General features: G+C 35.1%; 1 protein-coding gene across 2 annotated transcripts in view; it reads right to left on the bottom strand.

The window, feature by feature from the left end:
- Positions 1 to 18230, bottom strand: part of LOC129253936 (ankyrin repeat domain-containing protein 27-like) — a 39838-nt gene extending 21608 nt beyond the window's left edge. Inside the window, exons 1-14 of one of the 2 annotated variants that reach the window (XM_064095206.1) lie at positions 17303 to 18230; positions 16716 to 16806; positions 13683 to 13757; positions 12929 to 13077; positions 10929 to 11048; positions 8836 to 9049; positions 7366 to 7501; positions 6672 to 6879; positions 5934 to 6064; positions 4756 to 4838; positions 4072 to 4187; positions 2733 to 2825; positions 1983 to 2091; positions 1183 to 1340 (exon numbers count right to left, since the gene is read on the bottom strand). In XM_064095206.1, the coding sequence (XP_063951276.1) occupies positions 1183 to 1340; positions 1983 to 2091; positions 2733 to 2825; positions 4072 to 4187; positions 4756 to 4838; positions 5934 to 6064; positions 6672 to 6879; positions 7366 to 7501; positions 8836 to 9049; positions 10929 to 11048; positions 12929 to 13077; positions 13683 to 13757; positions 16716 to 16806; positions 17303 to 17383 (1764 nt within the window). In that variant the 5' untranslated portion in view covers positions 17384 to 18230. Of the gene's footprint in view, positions 1 to 1182; positions 1341 to 1982; positions 2092 to 2732; positions 2826 to 4071; positions 4188 to 4755; positions 4839 to 5933; positions 6065 to 6671; positions 6880 to 7365; positions 7502 to 8835; positions 9050 to 10928; positions 11049 to 12928; positions 13078 to 13682; positions 13758 to 14088; positions 14240 to 16715; positions 16807 to 17302 lie in introns of those variants that run through there. The other variant, XM_064095207.1, reaches the window with a different exon arrangement.
- Between the last annotated feature and the right edge of the window lie 3942 nt (positions 18231 to 22172).

Below are 22172 nucleotides of genomic sequence, written 5' to 3'. Positions count from 1 at the left end.
CAGGTTTCAACATAACCTTACACTAAAATTAGCAATCTCAGGGGGTGTTGCAAGAAAACATTTGCAATCAATTGCACATTTCTGATGCCAATTTACAATAGATGTATCGATTGTAACTCAGATTGCCTGAACTGCTTGATGCAAGAAGCAGATGAGCAACCAAGAGCAAATTTGGAATTAATTGCAATATTTTATGATGGATATTTTTACTCCAATTGAGTTGCAAGAATCTTTTAACTCCATTACACTAACCCAAGCTCATCAAGACCTGGTGGGCGTTTCATAAAGCTGTACATAAGATACAAATGAATTTACGCACGACTTGTAACCCTTTCTCATGCCAAGTGATATCCCTATGTAATTGAGTTAATTGAGATCATGTTCCAGTCGCGCGTAAAGTTGTGTGTAACTTTACGAAAAGCTTTATGAAACACCCACCTGGATGCCTATTCGTAAGCCCCTATACCGCTCTCATTAACATTCAACATTTTTGTACCTTTAAAAAAAAAATTATTTCTACTTGTGACGTAATGAAAGAATGCACACTTCAGGGTTGGCTTTGCTCTGAAACATTGACATTTAATGCCTCAATCTCCATTTCTAGGTGACTTACATCAAGGACATTGCAAGGGGAAGACTGGACACTTTAGCGATTTCATGAAGCACTCAATTTCGCTTATGGGGAAGGGCACCCACTAGCATTGAGTAAGTAAACCTTCGCACAGTGCAAGCGGCTGTGCATAAAACATACGGGGAAAATAAGTGAGAGGGTTTGGAAGAGGGCACAAGGTAACAATTCTACCTTTTGTTCCCTAGAAGCCTCTAAGATATATTCATGTCTAATTTTCAAAGAAAAAAAATGAAGGAAAAAATCTCATAATTCAAACTCGCCTCTTCCTTCATTTCCTCCATATGTTTTACACACAGCAAAAAATGGCAATCCATGAATGTCTACCTACTCAACGCTGTAGGGCGCTCTTCATAAGCATTTCATAACGTGCTCTATTGACTGTCCAGTCTTCACCTTGTAGGTGTCTTTGCTTACATATAATTTGTGGGCTATTACTGGATTTATGACACCGTCACACCAAAACCACCAACCCCAGGCAAAACAAATCTACAACACTGTTTTCAATGGGATATCATTGTCGGATCATTGGTGTAACTGTAGCAATAACTCACGTATGGAGACATTGAATTCTGGTCGGCCTCATCTTGTGTACTGAATAGAATGGTTCTTGAGATGTTGATATTATGAGAGCACATGAGAGGCGTCTCCTGTCGTCTGTTCCTCGCTTCTACTGATGCACCGTGCTCTATCAGCAGTGATACAATGTTAGCTGAAACAAAACATGACATATATGATGAGTCGGTGTGGATAAGACTAATCAGTGTGTGTTGGAGGGAAACAATTTGAATGAAGTGGTGTTTCACCAAGCTGAAGAAAATCAGGTAGTACTTCAAACGACCTAAAATTTCAGCACATAATCAATGTTCAAATCATGTAGAGCAATATCCACACATCAAAATGCAATGTGCAGCAATGACTGTTGGAGCCAATATGGTGATATACAGATAATTTCACAATTGTTCACTTATTAAGCATATTCATTATTTTGGTTTCATCTTCATGTGGAGATACAGATAAGGACTTTTTGGCCAATGTTGGACTACTAATATTCGCAGACACAAAACCTTTGTAAAATTTCACCTAATACAATACAATCGAAATACAGCTCTGATGAGCCACATCTTTCCCGCAGGTATCCTGCAAGGGTCTTCATCTTTAATCATAACATGTACACCCAAAAATTGAGGGAAGGGAAAGACACTGCTTTTTCTGCAGTCTTTCATGCATTCCTCAACCGTTTGAGTCTACTTGTGAGGATAAAAAGATGTCAAGATTCGGATGGAGGTAAGACTTTTGATCAGGTGTCCAAGACCTGACACTGGACACCTGACACCAGACATGATTTTCTTACCATATCCCCATCTTGATGCTAGGTGTAGTGCTGTATCTCCTCTGGTGTTTATTGCATTGATAGACACTCTCTGTGATGGTCTGGTAGAGTAAAGTAATGCCTTCACACACTGGAACAGAACACACGTAGATATGAGAAATATTTTTATTTATTCATTCATTTATCTATTTGTTTGTTTGATTTGTTTATTTATTTATATATTCATTTATTTATATATTCATTTATTTATATATTCATTCTATTTATTAATTTATACATTCATTCATTCATTCATTCATTTATTTAGTTATTTATTTATTGCAACCAAGACAGTTAGCTTATTATAGTTCAGATTGGTAATGTAACTTTGATATCCCATCATCTTTCACAATCAAATTCATGATCAATAGAAGTGATCACTTGCATACTTCTCAACAAATGTACTGTATCCAGTGTTATGTATGTAGATACATTAGTCAGGGATGGTTGAGAGAACATATCACTTAAAAAGAACCCCAACTTTAGACAGGTATTTTCCATTATAACCAAGCAATCAAACAAAGAAAATAGTAAATTGACAGGTTTACCTAAGAAAAGATCCAGTATTGGATTTTTGCACAAACCATGCATTTTTGCTCAAATGCAACCAAGTACCCAAATCTGTATAATGCCTTAGTGTTTTCTCTTACATTTATTCTACCCTGACTCAAACTCAGTTTGTTAGTATTGAAGGAACTATAAATCCTCTTGTGCTAATAATATCATACTCACCTCTTCATGGCCGTTAGCACAGCAAAGATGCAGAGGTCGATTGCCATCATTGTCCTCTATACTAACAAGAGCGCTTTTAGCAAGCAACAGTAACTGTAAAAAGAGTACATAATGAGTATTGAAACTCAGTCAAACCTGCATATGACTGATATTGGGAAACAATATAACTGTGTGGATGGGTTTTATATATTACAGAAGAAAATGCAAAAATATGGTTATTATGGAGAGTTGGGCAAAGAAAATGTTACTTTGTAATACTGTTGCAAATGGCCCTTCTCATGATCCGAGGAATTTCCATCTTATCTCTATAGAAACATTAGGAAACAGAATCACTATGCTATTTTCCTCTCCTGACTTTTAATGTTTCATTTGAAGCACAAATAAGTATCTGTTGGCTGTTTCATAAAGCTGTTCGTAGGTTAAGAGCAACTTCAAGAACGACTGGTGATCCTTTCTTAAGCGCTAAACCATTGCCAATTAACATTTTGGTGTATACCATTTACCACAAGAAAGGATCACCAGCCATTCTTAAAGTCATACAAGCAGCTTTATGACACACCCACCTAATGCAAGTTCAGTGTTGACCTTTTGGTGTTGGTGTTAGGTCAATTTTTACACCATTATAACACCAAACATAAAATGAAGATGGTCCCGAAAAGTCACTCACGAGATGTTCAGATGTCAATAATGTGATCTGGATCAGTTTTTACAAACTCTGAATAAGTTTTGAAGCTAGGGGAATCAATCTAAATTTCAACACCAACATTAAAGCCAACACCGGACTTGAAATCAACCAATGAACCTCAAGGTGATTCTACCCCAACAGATGAAATGTATTGAAAGTGAGACAAATTCAATTTCTGATATTATTTGTTAACAGCTATCAAACTTGGGTTAAGCAATTGACAAAACACTCCTATTCTGTAGGGATACAGTTGACCCTAAAGAAAGACAGTGACTTAAGGGGTGTTGCAAGAAAATATTTTGCAATCAACTGCATATATTCTTTTGCAATCTTACAACTGATTGATCACTTCTAGCTATTAGTAATCAATCGCAAATTTGTAATTAATTGAAAGACATATGCTTGATTTGGGGACCGAAAACAGACTTGCAATTGATCGCAAGTTTCTTGCAATGCCCCATTAGAATAGTTATCATTGGTAAAACACTACCAATACAAGAGTAAGAACAATACAGTGCATTCATGCACTGTAAGTATTAACACACTGAGTCCTATGCCAGTGATATCTCAGGCTGAGGTCAATGGAGAACATGTGTTACACTGAAATCAAGTCATATTCAATGGGTTAACAAGGTCACTTTACTGCTGACTCACTGTAACATTTTGATGGCCTCTCTGACAAGCAAGATGCAATGGGGTCGATCCGTGATAATCTGTTACATTTACTTCACCTCCTCGTCTCATCAGAATACTGATTATTTCAGGGTGACCTAAACAAAAGGAATATGGAGGAAAACATCGTCTTTTAAAGAAAACAAGGAAACCAAATAAATACAAATTCATATTTGATAAGTTGTGATTAATATAAAGCATTAAAGTGGAACTTGTTATAAGATGTTTTGAAGTTGCCAATTTTGGGATGTTTCATTCAGTAAAAATCTTTCAAGTACTTTTTGTCATTTACAATACTAATGGTAGCTAATTTGTATGAGACGTCCAGCGATGAATAATGCATTTGATTATATTTGGATTTTCGTTGTAATATCAAGATCATGGAAGGAGTCAAAACTGGGAGTTCAAAGGTCACAAGGCTGCTACATAAAAGGTTTCCCAATAAACCAAGGCAATACAAAGATCAGTAGAATGTGACATCAACTTAATCCCTTATTATAATCAAACAAATAATTTATATGAAATACCTTAAACAGAATGGAAGATGAAGCCCCTTCAACAAGCTCGTGTTTCCATTTCCTTACATATGATCATATCAATTCATGTTTTTTTTTAAGTTACCAGTCAATCATTGAGGTATCTAAAAAGCTGGGATATTTATCTCACCATAAGCAGCTGCAGCATGCATAGGAGTACAACCCCTGTTATCTCTTGATGATGCTGTAACTGCTCTGGGGTCATTCCGCTTGCTTCATGAATAAAAAGAGAAACACAGAAATAAGAGAATTATTTTTTAAATACCCAGATATATATATTAAATTCAAACCCCTCATTTTTTTACTTTGTACAATTTAAACCCTTGTTATTCTATTAAATGATGTGGATGGGTTGAGCTTGTCAATGAACAGTGTAGATAAGTTTTTTTTCTAGACAAGAGCTGTTCACATAGGTAAACAAAAAATGATCTACTAGCTAAAACATTCTATTTGTGTAGATTGCATCAATAGCTGGGATTTATATATGAATAAGCAACAATGTATTTCATTTCATTTTCATCAATTAGTTTAATTCATATTTATCTCAATAACATGTACCAATTCAAATAAGTATGGTATCAATTCCAAAATGACATAATGAAATTAATTATAAGGTAACATTTTTTGTCAAAAAACCTTAATTCATAAATATAGATAGGACTTGTTCACACATTATTTCCATGAACAAAGTCCATCAAATAATATACAAATAGCGAATAGGCATGAGTGCGATGGTGCGAGATTTCGCATGAGGTGAAAGAAAGATGCTCTATTCAACGAGGCGTTAGCCGAGTTGAATAGAGTGTTTCTTTCTTTCACCGAATGCGAAATCTTGCACCATTGCACGAATAAGAATATTCGCTATTTGTGTTGTACAACGCCTCGGAGTTTAGCGAAAATATGAAAAAAGAAGAAAAAAGAAGAGTTTTTCCCTGCAGTAATCTATGAATAGGGAGCAAAAATATTGAAAGCAAAATCCCACAAGCGCACATGATCTTGGGCAGCATTGCGCATTTAGCCAGCAGGCTTATACGCGCATTGCACCTTCATTTTTACTGAGCGCAATGAATTAAATCGCATTGTGACGTCACCTCCTAAAGCCGTGCAACGGTACATTTTGGATGGTACGTCTTGTGTGCAACGGTACGAATGTTTGACATTCAGCCTCCCATTTGCTCGCGTACAACAAGCTAAGTAGGCATTGTACAATACGAACTATGACCTGTTTCCATTTCCTGAACAGGTAGGATTGATTTCTTGAGAAGGACCCATTCACATTTGCCATATGAGATCAATTTATCAATATACCTTGCTAAGATCTGTTCACAACTGTCACAAGAGCAGAGTGGATGACACATCTTATTGATAAGCCAACTGTAATCGGTACTGCTGGCCTCTAACATAGACTCAACATCATTCTTGTTTCCCTCCATCACCCACTGGAAAACAAGTGTCAAAAGATAAAGTTCTGTGAAATACATAGCACGCCATGAAAGCCTTTAATTCTGATTGTTCAAAAAGTTTTTAAACCACATACTGATTAAAACTAAATAGGTTAAACATAAAAATAATTCAACATAGGTATATCATTGACAAAGAACAAGAAACACAATTTCTGGTTGGTAAAGTGGTATGCAATATTTGAAACTCAAGTTTGAAATAGATATAACTGACTACTTCACATAAGAAAGTTATCTCCTTTAATGATAAACAAAACCCATAATGACCATAATATAATTCATAATAACCAACAATACAACCATTGAATAGACCCTTTTCCATTTTTATAGAAGCTTTCTATCCTTTCCCCTACAAAAAATAAAGTTTTACTCACGCTAATAAAGTGGTTCAAGAAATGGGCAAGGAGTTTAAAGATGTATAAGAGAGTGATGAAATTGTAAGACATCTGACATGAATGACTGTATAATTATAAACACGGGGAGGGGGATTCATGATTCATCAATACTTCAGGAAGCGAATTAATTGACATTTGACCCCTGTCTGTGCTAAGCCATGTAATCTTAATTCCTGATAATTTGTACCAACCTGAAATAAGATATCTACAGCTGGAGTATTCTCATGATCCGAGGAGTCTATTTTCTGCCACAGGCTCTCTGACCCAGACTTTGAAGGGGAGGAGGGGGGCAAAGAATAGCGGGACCGGTCTATGGAGATGGGCGTGGCGGGGGTGGAGTTACTCATGGCACCGGACTTCACATGCTCCACGGCTGCCTCTATTGACGCCATGTAGAATCTGAGAGATGAATATATTATGTTTGACAGATTTTTTTTATTTAAGTAGATAAAGAATACAACCAAGAATTTAAAGAAAAGTATTAAGAAATAACCACATGGAGCAATTAGAGTAAATTTTCAGCAACATCCTCACAAACTTGCATCAGGAGATAAATCAATTTTGTTTTACAAGTTAGTGATAAAAGATCATTTATATAGATGCCTGATATATATATATAACAGAGTATCACCAGAAAGTTTGAGAGCAGTCAACCAAAAATAAACCATCTGACCTCAGTTTCCCATGAATGCTCTTAAAGATCTGGGACTCTTTCTTAGATGTCCTAAATATGGATTGGTGTCCTCTGAAAATACACGTGCTTGAATTCAAATTCATACAACAGTTTATCAAACTTTGACACAATTTGAGTGACCCATAGTTAATTTCTGTCAAGTGGATAAACTGATACAGGCTTGAGTACTGAATTATTAGTATCCTACTTACCCGAATTCTCCACCAGCAAAGTTTGAGAGACAGAAATTCTGCATGTATGAGAGAGTGGCCAGCCAGTTTGGTATGTCTGATTTGACCACTAAGAAGACTAACAAGGGTAGGAGGTCATCTGATGACATAGCACGAGCTAAAAAATGGTAAAAGGCAACAGAAAACCAGCATTATTATTATCACAACCACCACTACCAAGACCTTTGCCACATCCACTATCATCATCATCATCATCAATATTACCACCACCATCATTAATATTACAACCATCTCCATGGCCACCATCATCACCACCACAAACAATTTACAGCATCACCACTGTTGCCACCACCATCACACTTACCACTATCAAAACCACCAAAGGCACCATCATCACCATAACCACATCACGACAACTTCCTTTTAATATTCAATGTATGCTAAAAACTAGAAATTTGATGTGTCCAAAGGACACAGATGCCCCCACTTAACGCGATCAGAAATTCATTCAATATGATTGAACTTAATATCATGCAGAAACCAATATGCATATATATAATAAACAAATTTAGACCTTTGAACCAACTCGCATACATAATGAGCTGTGACCTTTGACCTGCAGACTCCGAATTCGAACTTAGCCTGTATTTTGGCGTCATCTACCTACACACCCATTTTTTTTAATCTGTTGAATATTTGATAAGTTATAATGTGGATACCAACTCGCATATTTAATGAGCTGTGACCTTGACCTGTGGACTCTGAATTGGAACTTAGCCTGTATTTTGGTGTCATCTACCTACACATCAAAAAAAAAATTAAACCCATTAAATATTTTTCGAGTTATTGCGCGGAAACCAACTCAAATATTTAATGAGCTGTGACCTTTGACCTGCAGACTCTGAATTCGAACATAGCCTGTATTTTGGTGTCATCTACCTACACACCAAATTTTTTTTTAATCCATTAAATATTTTTCGAGTTATTGCGCAGAAACCAATTCGCATATTTAATGAGCTGTGATCTTTGACCTGCGGACTCCGAATTCGAACTCAGCCTGTATTTTGGTGTCATCTACCTACGCACCAAAATTTTGTTAAATCCATTTAATATTTTTCGAGTTATTGTGCGGAAACCAATTTGCATATTTAATGAGCTGTGACCTTTGACCTGCGGACTCCAAATTTGAACTCAGCCTGTATTTTGGTGTCACCTACCTACGCACCAAATTTTTTTAAAATCCATTGAATATTTTTCGAGTTATTGTGCGGAAACCAAGTGGGGGGACGGATGGACGGACGGACAAAAAGAAGGATGGACGGACGGACAGGGGCAACGCTTAATGCCCCCTCCGGACTTCGTCTGCGGGGGCATAAAAGCAAGAATGGGAGGTGTGATATAACAGGGCTTGAACCCACAACCTTTGTATCTAGAGACAATTAAACCAGTTGACTACATCATACCTCTACAACACCCAGTCTTTCCACTCACCACCATCATTGATCTTCCCTCTGAATCCCTGCTGTGTGATCGCAAGGACCGTTCTCCTAAGACACTGCATCTTGCCAAGCGGGGTGCTGAACTTGTTAATGGTGGACATCTCTCTTCGTGCCCTTGGGACATTAGTGGTGAACTCTAACCTCACACCCACATCCTTGACCTGCAGTTCAGACAGGTTCCGGGTTATCTTGTTCAGATTGGCATCCTGGAAATCAATCAATCGAAATCATAATTAAATTCCGACAAATCATTTCAATTATGAATACTTGCAACACAATTCAAAATCACACATGCTTTATACAAAACATACATGATAAGTTACATATTTAGACCTTATTCTCTCTTTCCCTCCTTAGTATCAAGTAAAAATAATGCTTAAAAAGGATAAATACAAGAAAGAAATTTTTATATCCCATTCACTATCTAATTCTTCCATTTTTGTCTAAAACTGTCAAAATATCTCATTAAGGCTAAACCGTATTTTAATGATAAAACAAAAGGATATGCATTTTTGTGGGAGGGGGTGAACAAGGGTTATTATCAACTGCTCCAAACTGCATTTAATATTTCTTTGCTCTAATCTAATATCAACACCACCATCATGCAAATCAAACCATCATCATCATCTCCTTCACCATCATATTCAATCACCACAATAATAGTGCCTTTGACCATGCTTTGAGTGAATCTTTTATCATCATCATCTTCAGAATCAAAATCAGCATTAATCACTAAACAGTCCCTTTATTCTTATATTTTTCATAAATCCAATAATTCATTCTGTCTGTCAGCAAACGTTGGATGACTTCAATGCAAGATTCATGCATCACAGATCCCGAGGCATACTCTATCCACACGACTAAACAACCATTAAAAAGGAACATATGGAGAATCCAACCTCATGCTTTGTAAAGTATGGTACAGAAATTCACATGGATTTACATTTCCATGTCAGCATCATCATTATACTCCAACAATGTTATGCAAACTGTGGATATCACAGTTTTAACAGGACATTATTTTTTTCATCATTAATGCAACATTCTTTAAAACAAATTGTGCTCAGGACAGGGTAACAGATGCATTTGTATGATAAACTATATGATTACTGAATATTCATATTGTGAGAAAAACAATTACATACAGAAACTGAAAAAAAATATGTACCTTACGTGTTTTGCTTTCCTTTTATGATTATATTAAAGTGTATATCAATAGTAAATCGTGAAAAATATTGGAAATTATCACATTCATATTAAAAAACAAACAAACATAATCTAGATATCTGTTTGTGTGATTACTTTACAAAATGCTTTTATAAAAAAATACAAGCATAATCAAAGGGGATTGTCTTTGATCAACTTAAAGGAGAATGAAACCTTTGGAACAAGATAGCTTGTGTAAAAACAGAAAAATCAAAGAAACAGATCAACGAAAGTTTGAGAAAAATCGGACAAATAATGAAAAGGTAATGAGCATTTGAATATTGCGATCACTAATGCTATGGAGATCCTCAAATTGGCAATGCGACAGAGATGTGTGATGTCACTTATGAACAACTCTCCCCATTACTTAAGTATATATTTCGCTTCAATTGCCTCTTTTATCACATCTATCAGTAGATCATGTGTTCTTTCTATAGGAGGGCATGTAATACAGAGTTTAAAAAAATACATCATGGATGAAGAGTTTGTATCACCATAAGAAAGTGCAAAAAGGTACATTTTAGGCGTATTTTATAGTCCCTCACAGGAAAAGTTGTTCACATGTGACATCACACATCCTTGTCGCATTGCCAATGGGAGGATCTCCATAGCATTAGTGATTGCAATATTCAAATGCTCATAACTTTCTCATTATTTGTCTGATTTTTCTCAAACTTTCTTTGTTCTTATTCTTTGATTTTTCTGTTTCGACACAAGCCTACTTATTCCAAAGGTTTCATTCTCCTTTAAATACTAATCACCAGCAATAACAAAGAATGAAAACAAAACACACAATCATTAAGAGCCAACACAGATTTCTGGTTGATTGCAGGACTTGAATCATAATATTCTATTTGGAAAATATATCAATCAATATACCTCAACTGCAAAGAACTGGCTGACTGCCTTGAAAACCTTGGTGTAGATTCCATTCATGATATAAGTTTCCATGGCAATCTTAAGGTTATCCATATGGCCTGCATTCTTCTGCATTGTACGCTGAATAATAGAAAAAAGTAAATCGCCATACAGTATAGTTATTTGTGTCAAAGGGAAGTTCACCAATGCACTAAGCTGGTTTTAATAAAAGCAAAGAAATTGGAGAAAATGAAAATCAAAGAATAAGATGTTAAACTTCAAAGGAAAAAAATGTGCAGCCGATAGAGTTCAATGAATCATATCCTTAAAGCATGTTTCACATGATCCACAGTGGACACAGTGATATAAACAGATGCAGTCATGCATGAATCGAGTGACCCTGTACTTGACCACCAGAAGCAGACAAAATTGATGGTCAATCATGTGGTGGGCAGATAAAATGACAGGAAATACATTGTTCTCACTCAACGGAGAGTCCATTGAACACAATACACTTAATCCATAACCACTGACAATGTGACCTATGACAGTTGGTGTCTGGAGATTTAAAAAAAATCAATATGTCAGTTTCCTACACATCTGTTAGTGTGTGAAAGGCTAGTAATGCAGTTCTGTACTTGAATGACAAGAAATTAACAGTCAATCTTTAAGGAATAAAGCTTTGTTTAGAAGTTCTTGAACTCTGTCTGCTGAAAAATAATGGGGTTTCCCAACACAGAAGCCATCTTTCATATGCATATATTGCAATTTACCCCCCCCCCCAAAAAAAAAAAAGTTGATGTGAGCTCATCTTTGTGTATCATACCTGTGGTAGAGTCAGCTTACTGCTGTTGCCTACATATTGGCATCGATTGGACTTACATAAAAAGAAGCAGCTTAGTCTAAAACATAAATAATAATTGATATGCATCTGTAAACTCACTCCTAATTCTGTTGAGAATAATAAAAAAAAAATAATAATTTCAAGCGTTAACTTACCAGGAACACATCTTTAAGAGCAATCTGGATGCATTTAGTAAAGATAATTAATTTCCCTTTTTATCTCGAATGACTGATTGTGGTTATTATTCATACATTGTACCTGCTATGGTACTTTTTGTAAATATCCATTATTATTATTATTAAAGAGTGTACTATTAGCATCTATGATCTGTCTAAGGGTATCAACTTTCCAACAACAGTTGCAACAACTGTATCAACAACACTATCTACCCAACACTCCAATCCCTGACTTACCAAGACCACATCTTTAAGAGCAATCTGGATGCATGTTAATAGTGAAGAGCATACTAGAAGCATCTATGATCTGTCTAAGGGTATCAACTTTCCAACAACAGTTGCAACAACTGTTTCAACAACACTATCTACCCAACACTCCAATCCCTGACTTACCAAGACCACATCTTTAAGAGCAATCTGGATGCATTTAGTGAAGAGTGTACTCGTAGCATCTATGATCTGTCTAAGGGCATCAACTTTCCAACAACAGTTGCAACAACTGTATCAACAACACTATCTACACAACACTCCAATCCCTGACTTACCAAGACCACATCTTTAAGAGCAATCTGGATGCATGTTAATAGTGAAGAGCGTACTAGAAGCATCTATGATCTGTCTAAGGGTATCAGCTTTCCAACAACAATAGCAACAACTGGAACAACACTATGAACACAACACTCCAATCCTTGACTTACCAGAACAACATCTTTAAGAGCAATCTGGATGCATTTAGTGAAGAGCGTTCTAGAAGCATCTATGATCTGTCTTAGGGTATCAACTTTCCAACAACAGTTGCAACAACTGTATCAACAACACTATCTACCCAACACTCCAATCCCTGACTTACCAGAACAACATCTTTAAGAGCAATCTGATGCATTTAGTGAAGAGCGTACTCGTAGCATCTATGATCTGTCTAAGGGTATCAACTTTCCAACAACAGTTGCAACAACAGTATCAACAACACTATCGACACAACACTCCAATCCCTGACTTACCAGAACGACATCTTTAAGAGCAATCTGGATGCATTTAGTGAAGAGCGTACTCGTAGCATCTATGATCTGTCTAAGGGTATCAGCTTTCTGTGATGTACTACAGAACTGTTCCATTAGGTCTTCCACCTTCTTCTGAGATGTCTTGCTGTCTGTAAGTTGTCAAAAATCAAATTAGAAAAGATACAACAGACTTAAATATTTTAAAAAAAATATTCACAATGTATGATTCCATTAATCCAAAGAGCTCCATCCAAGTAAGTTGCAAAAATAACTTTTGAAATAAAAGAAGATAATTGTACGGGGATAAAATGAAAAAGTAAAAATATACCCTACCACTTAAAGAAAAATTTGAATAGAAAAACCTAAGGTAATCCGACGTTTAAATGAATTAAGTTAAGATTGTTTCTACATGTTGACTGATGGCACTTCATAAATAGTTATCCATGCACTGCATAAAAGAAGTAAGAAATTCAAAAAGGTGCATACATCTATATTAGTGTAAAACTCATTATGACTGAATGACTTCGTGACATGTACAGTATATTTAGAACAAATAGTTCACCAGAGTGAAGTGGCCAATATCATTTCTGACAAATTTTCCTACCATCATAATGCTCTGTCTCAAGGTATTACCTATAACCAAAATATTCCGAAGCAGACTTTCCACAAAAAAAATACATATTTTGCGATTATAAATATGTGATAATGTCCCTGGTACATTCATTCTTATACCAACAAAGATGAAATAGCTTACGTTTGTTTCCCCATAGGAAATCACAGCAATCTTCATAGGTCTCAAGACAAGTCAACACTGGATCTTCAATAATATCTGGATGAAAATAAAATGAATACTATTACTCTACTGCAAAAGATATCAAAGAAGAATGTTAACAGATGCCAAAACATAATACACTGATCAGGGGTCCTGTTTTATAAGAACGTGTTGTTATAATAACAAATTTCAATCAAAGCTACTGAAATCAATCAATTTGAGTGGCTGGTAACAAAAAATTGCATTTATTACAGTATATTAAAAAAGATTCTTTCAAAGCTGCACCCAGAACTGATACAACAATTTAAGTATCTAAAAATGGCTGCTGAGAAAACAGACAAAAAAGCAGTGTTATTTTTCAAAAATGGAACTACACTTAAATACTTACAATCAAAATATTCAACATCCTCTTTGAAAGGCCACCAGTTTGTGAGAAAATCACCAGTTAAAATAAATCCAACCATTTTGTCAAGATACGGATTAAACAATGAGATAAATGTATCAACTGTCTCCAAGATGTCTCCAAGATGTCATGCAAGGGCAGAAGCTCACAGGAACATCACCAGTTCTGCAGATTTATTTTCAGCACCACAAGCATTATATACATGGAAATGTAGGCTCCAAAATCATAGGGTCCAAATCAGATGAAGGTTTCAGAGAGAATCTCCCAGGCTCTGGTTTCTGAAAACATAGCATTGTTCTGCGTTCACTAACCCTTCAAGAAAGATAGGACATGTGAAACACATGCAAAACAAGACTCAACAAAGCATGATGAACAAAGGCCCCAGAGATCGGACTTGAATCCAGACAAGGTGGATGAAAGAATTAAACATAATTTGTTCATAAAAGACAAACTTCCTGTTGAGCTGAACATTCCTATTGAACAAAAATGTTCAGAACTTTTCTAGAAACTCAATTTCACGTAAAAAATAAATAATTACCATGGTAGAATTTGTTTTAAAGCATTGTATTGGGCCAATGGCGTTCTCCATCTTTTTTTACATGGAAAAATTAGCTCATCATTTGAATCATAAAAGGATGGAGCAAAGTCTATATACTAATGCCAATGCTTTTCAAATAATTGTAAGATTAACATGAGAAAAGACAACCGTATCACTAACTTTCTTTGGGTTATGAGAATCATTTGATATTCATGTGCCTATCAATCAGGTTTAGCAGACTGAGCCACACTTCACATGGATATTATTTTCAAAACATTCAAGAGTTTATTTTCAAACATTTTATTCACAATCTTATCAATATTTACTATATTTTCAGTCTGTAAAAGTGAAGGTATTTGAATTGCATGGCTTCTTCAGGATAGATGAATGTCAGGCAGTCACAACATGAACAAAACATTTAGAATCTTTAATCTTTAACAAGATTCTAAATTCACAAGTTAAAGCTCTTTGAGAAATAAAATACTGTCCAAAATTCTGCTATAGTGACATTTAGATGATTTAGTTCTGTTTTCTTTCTTCACAAAGAATATACAAGTAGAAATCATAGATTGCTGAGGTTTCTCAAAAATCAAAATGCAAGCTGAAAAATCTTGTTTTATTTCAAATGCTGACTATCAGAGAAGCAATCTGGATGAATATGAAGAAAATCAGTTTATCACCATTGATGTAACAGAAGACTTCAAACGTTCAGTTTAATTCAAGGGTGACATTTAATCTCCAATCACTTCACTTAAGTTGAGCTTTCAAACCTGAACACTATGAAGCATTTATAAAAATTGTTAAGTAGAAACCCCTCAAGACTTTTCATGTACAACAAGAAATCCAGCTTCCACAAAATACAATCCAAATAGATGAACAAAGAAGTACTGTGAAAGACAGAGAGGAAACCCTCATGAACCACTCACAACAAAGAGAAGAATACAAATGATGGCCCAACAAAGAATAGACATTAATTTGGAAACTGAACAATGAACTAACACCAAAATGAGTTCAAATCACCAAAATTTCCTTCAAAATATCTATAATTAGTCAAAACAACGTAACATCAGCAAGTTCAATAAAACAAGCACAATATGGTAAACTTAATAAATTATCATTTATTCAAGAAATTTGTATGCAGGTATAGTGGCCTTAAAGATGAAAGGTCATCAAATAAATGTGGGTAATTTTGAAGTCAAACATACTAAAACAACAATTCCATATAAACAAAGATTCTCATGTTGATTAACAGATCAGTTTTTAAAAAGCAGTAATTTTGCTCCTTTACAAACGTTACACTCAACCTTAATTCACAATGCTCAACCAGAGATAAAATCAAAGATTCATATCAAATTATTTTGAATAAATCCCCCTCTCATCGATGATGACCATCTAAATCTCTATAGGTGGCAGCTGATATCAAGGCCAATTAGTCCTCAGTACGTCATACATTAGTCGGCATGATACAGATGCAGATCGGTAGGTACTGTTCTAATTCTTTGAACCCAGGGGTTAACTATAATTGGGTCAAAATCAAAAGCCCCAATTGCCAAGTACAGTTGAAACTGAACTAGGGCTGCATTATGGAAATAATATTGAAATATTGTGGCATTGTGGCATTAACTCACTATGTATTGTTACCTGTTTTTTTTAAGAGATGAGAAATAAATGAATTTGAATTTGTATTAAACTTCAATATGTCCAATGTAGCTTACTACTGAAAGTTTCAGTTCAGGGAAACATGCTTGTTTACAAGCCCCCCCCCCCCAAAAAAAAAAAAAAAAAAAAAAAAAATGTGATGAAAATATGGGGAAATCAAATAAAAATTGGGGTGGGGATATGGGGTGAGGAATTCATCATTATTTCTTTTATATATTTCTTTTTTCTTTTTTTTTCAATTTATTCATCTATTTTATTTATATATATATATATTTTTTTTTTTTTGGGGGGGGTCACTAGTTCATATTTATTCATTTTATGCACTCACACAAGTGTGTGTGTATATTCCATCACATTTGATTACAAAAGCTTTTTTTCACTGGGGAAAGGGTACGGAAATTGCTTTGTTTCTTACTTGTTCCTCCTTCTAGCAGTCTGTCAATACATAGCACTCTAAAGCTCTCCTCGTTGGCATTGTAAAATGTCTCATCGAACAAGATGTGTACCTACATGTAGAACAGAATCAAAAGGGTAGATATTGAATGCAATAAGCATTGATAGCAGGTAACTGAGAGTCCCAACAATATCACTACTGCATTTTCAAAGGGTAGTGGAGTGTGCTATATTATATTCTTCTATTTTTTTTTGGGGGTGGTGGGGTTTGTTTCATATGATTATTAGTATTTGAAAAGCAAGTACTCATAGTTATCACTGCTTTCTGTTTTCTCATTCACTTCCACTCGAAATTTCCCCTCTCATATCTTTTGTTTCCCCTTCTATTCCTGTCTCTCTCCCTATCCCCCTCTCTCTTTCTCTTCCCTTACCAGTTCTTTCTCCTTCAATTGTTTGTTTCCTGAACCAAACAGAAAGCAAATAGTGATGCACAAGCAATTAGTTTTTTGTAATTGTTGCAGTATATAGTATACTTATGTAAGTATATAACATAATTTATTTATCACTAAGGGATTTTACGGAAAATGACATCATTTATGCAATACTTACAGACCTAGCCTCTTTAAATCCCTCTTCAGTGGTAATATCTATGCCAGTTACTTTAGCTTTCTGTATAGAAAAACAAATCATACATTGTTGAAGACATAAGAGACTCTAAGTAGTGAGTATTAAACAAGGAACTAGAAATTGCCCGAGATAGACCGTTGGAAATTCACAAAATATTCTCAATTATAGAGAATAAGAAGAATAAACAAATTAAAAAACGTGAGAGAAATTTTGGAATGAACACTCAAAAACAAAATATCAATGTCATCACAGACGACAAAAAAATGAACATTCATTGTATGGATTTATTAGCTCTAGGGAGAATACCTTTGCTATCCAAGGCATTCACTACAAACCATTTATAGATAGCTCAAATTTTCCTGAATTCTCCTTTATGAAATTGCCAAAAGATGCCCCACCCCTATGGATCAATTGAAATATTTATTATTCTTTATGAGTAATAGAATAAAAAGACAACTTTTAAAATTATCTCCTGATTTAATGAGAAATGTAAACCTCTGCACAAGAGCCCCCCCCCCCCCACCCCTTACTATGTATTTTCTCACTACCTCTCAGTATTCATTGTATCTTTAATGCATGTTCTATAAATACACATCACACAGCATGTACACCCAAGTACTCAAACCAGCTTAGTGTCATAAAATCTCAAATTAACAAATTGCATTACTTTATAAATGCAATATGATCCACTGTGCTAATCACCAAGCTTAATTTGAATGAAACTAAAGCTGCAATGCAACTACTTCAAAGTTCAAATGACAATGCAATCATATTCATATATCATGTACATTTAAATACATTATGTACATGTAGAAGTGGTGTATTACCGGCTTTATTCATAAATGATCATTGTTGTGAGAATGCATCTTTTGTATTAAAGGAGAATGAAACCCAAAATGTAATACCACATAATATCATTGATAAGTAAATGATAATCAAAATGAATCCACTTATACCCAAATCCGATTTCCCAGAGTGGAGTACCACCTCTTCAAAGTTGGGCTTCTTCACGTTCAAAGTCTCTGAATGGAGATCGCCATTGTTGCGAGGTTCGTTCAAAATTGTGACGTCAGCGACGTACAACTGCTCTTGGTCCTAACTTCTATGTGCAGCTAGTCACAGGCTGAAACCAACCCCGAGTTTGCATAATATAGATACTTTTTTTACAAGATATAAATATAATATACACAGAAAACACTTTAAAATATTATCAAAAAGCTATTCAAATTATTTTATGGTTTAAAACACAAATTTATGAGTTTTGATGAAAATGTTTACACATTTATTTAAGATATCCAAATTGGCAAATTTGACAAAGCTAAACGTTCGTAGACAGTACAGCCGTGCGGCCACCCACTCATCACACGTATTGCGAGGTAGTACTAAGCTAGCACCGTGTACCGTGTTTTTCAGTGGATTTCTATCTAGTGGGTCGCGCGTGCTGGGATCTTCCTTCTGGTGTCCACAACACACAACTTCCATGGCTTGATTTTTCTGTGCGCGGCAGCATGTAATGAACCCTTGAGTGCAGACCGCCGGCCCCTGAACCGAGTGATCGTGTTAACTGTTATGTTGGAAGTTTGGTTGTCTATCCCGTTTGAATATCGGTAAATTGTTAATTGTGCTATATTTCAATATATCTAACGTTGTTTATTATTTGTTACCGTCGATTTAAGTATTATCGGACGTTTGTATTGAAATAGAACTTAGTTAGAAGGCCTGAGAGCCTACGACTTCGAGCCCCAACACTCGGCCAAAGAAATCGGTAAAATACTCACTACGAACAAAATCATTTCTCTTGAATTTGGAAGAATTGTTGTATTTCTCCACCTTTAGTGCAGCCAATCATTTTTAAATTAAGAGATTTCTGGCCTCTTCTGCGGATCAGGGAATTTGGCAAAAGCTGCATTTTGTGCCCCTTTCTGACCAATTTTCGGCAGCCAGATCCACTCTGGCCCATGTATTTTATGCAAGCAATCAAAGGCGAGTGCCGAGGTCGGACACTGAGTTGTACGTCGCTGACGTCACAACCCCCCACAGAGATATAGGGAGTATGAGCAAAATGGCGATCTCCACGGGTCTTTCAAATATCAAAATATTGATAACTTTGACTTGGCATATCATGGGAAATAGGAAACCGTTCTGCCTCATTTTAATTTTTTTTAAATCAGTGAAATGTAATCAGTTTATGACCAGATAATAAATCTATCCTTTCATTTTCCTTTAAGGGAGGTGTATGCCATCCACTGACAAAAGGAAGCAATTCTGATTTTTTTTTTTGGGGGGGGTTCAAAATTGATTTTTATTTCTTGACTTAGGATTATTTCTGTATAATCTACATGATGCTAAAGAACTTAGAGTTGCAGAGTCCCAAACTAAATATTTCCATAAGTATTAAATATTTCCATTTAAATCAATGACACATTTTCAACATTTACTCATTCTACAGACTTGCTTCCTTTTGCCATTAAACAGCAGTAGGGCAATTCCATAAAATATGTACGTCCGACCCCCTTTATGTGGGACTTCATGAAATTTTCTGTCTCTGATTTTTTGTTCTTTTGACAGTGTGTAGTGCTCTCAAATGACCATGACTTGGTCAGTTTATGAAGTGAAGTAAAATTTGAGAAAAATGGTAGTCGGACATATAAAAAGGTTGATTATTTTATGGAATTGCCCAGTATTATAAACTCTGGTCAGTCTATTATGTCCACCACCAACCTTAATCTTATAAATGAAATATTCATTAATTCAAGATATTTCAGGTTTCCCCTCCCTTATTGGCAACCAATATACAAAGTACATTGTAAATATTTGATATCACACTCATGCAATGTACATATGAATGATGTTCATGGTTTGAGAGATAGAAGGGCATACAATTTGAAATGAATTCATAACTTGATTGCCTTCTGTCTCTGAATGAGAAAGGTGGGCAGAGGCCCCCTGTCATGTCCTTGAATTTGATGTACAGTATATTGAATTGGATCATGAGGAAGCGAAGGATGACTATAATTTTTTTTCTCTCGATCACATTGAGTACATACATGTACATATGTGAGAGATCTATGGCTCAACCGCACATTGATATTAAATGTGTTTGCATGAATTGAGCATGCAGTGACATGTAAAAAGATATACATAAAAGACAATAAAGGCCTTGCCCGTGCCTAGTACATACATGTTTAGTGGGCAATACAAAAATTAAGGAAAAACTACATGTGCTATTTCAGTCAAAGGTGTCATGTGCGAAAGGCGGGGTGGTCTTTGTGCCAAGATGAATCTAATTCATGGTCTTCAAATTTACAGGTGGTTTTTACATACCCCTGATCATACAATGGTAGTTCTACATGTACATTAACATAATTATGATAATTTGCAAATATATAATAATAGATCAAACTATGCCTACATTTTCTGAAGAAAACAAGAATCCACTCACATCATCATTAGTCACAATTGACTACAGTGCTGTGACTGTGAGTGTCAAAATCTCATGTTTGGGCTAGCTACGCGAATGTCATCAATGGTACTTGGCATTTGATAAAGAGTCTCTATTTGTCATTGAGTACATGGACTGCACACAATTATTAAACAAAACCTTGACTGACGTATCTGTAGTATTTCCTTGGCATTCAAACAATAGTTAGGCCTATAGTGGTTGGTATTCAAGGCAAAAGTCATGAATTGTATCAGCTGACTGGAGGTGATTTGAAAACAGGCTTACATAATAGCTGCAAACAAATTTGACAAAAACATCAGTTACAATATATCATACAGTTAAAGGAATAATTATTGGAAACAATTCATGGGCATTGTGAATATTCAACTTCTTTAGAATAGTGTCAGCACAAGACTAAAAGGTATTATTTTAAAAAAGAGTACATCAGAATACATCAGTACAATATCATATAGTTAACAGAATAATTCTTGGGAACAATTCATGGGCACTGTGAATATTCAACTTGTTTAGAATAGTGTAAGCACAAGACTAAAAGGTATTATTTTAAGAAAGAGTACATCAGAATACATCAGTACAATATCATATAGTTAACAGAATAATTCTTGGGAACAATTCATGGGCACTGTAAATATTCAGTCAATAGAACAGTGTAAGCACAAGACTAAAAGGTAGTCTTTAAAAAAAAATAGAGTCAGAATGAAGACTAAATTCAATTTTTGAAGAGAACGGTCCTTGACCCATCCTCACATGACATATCTCAGGATAGAGCTTTTCTCCTTTGATATAGATCAGCAAAAGTTTACGACTTGTACCTGTACCGTAATATTAACTTGGTTCATGTGTAACCCAAACCTTATTGATAATTGTGATTAGTCATTCAGAGTCTTCTGTTCATTTACATGTTATTGCTGGTCAAACAAGTATTCAAATCAAACCCTTTATTTTATTCTTAGTAATGTTCACTATACACATGGACGCCCCGGCCTACAGAGTAAAATGGAAAACTTTACCTTTTAAATCAAAATAAACATTGTTATGATTAAATGGTATCTGTTTTGCTAAAATTTTGAAAACTTAAAATTTAAAAGGGCTTGCAAGCAACACTATCTTGTTTCCTTCCTATAATTAACGAATTTATATTATAAGATTTTTTTGGTTTAATTTTTTTTTTTTTAGCCCAGACTTAATATAAAAAGAAGTATCATGTATAATTGCATAGTTTACATTTGGTCTAATATGCAATTTTGATTAATGGCTCTGACAGTATCTTAAATATAAGTTCTTCAAAGAGCATAAATATTCACACATCATGCAGTCAAATGAGCAAACGTGGTTAAAGTTCATGTTTACAACAGAGTAACAACTACCAGACGGTTCATTCACACAAAG

The sequence above is a fragment of the Lytechinus pictus genome, chromosome 2 (assembly GCF_037042905.1).
Source record: "Lytechinus pictus isolate F3 Inbred chromosome 2, Lp3.0, whole genome shotgun sequence".
NCBI classification, from domain to species: Eukaryota; Metazoa; Echinodermata; class Echinoidea; order Temnopleuroida; family Toxopneustidae; genus Lytechinus; species Lytechinus pictus.
This window is presented reverse-complemented; position numbering and strand designations above follow the sequence as displayed.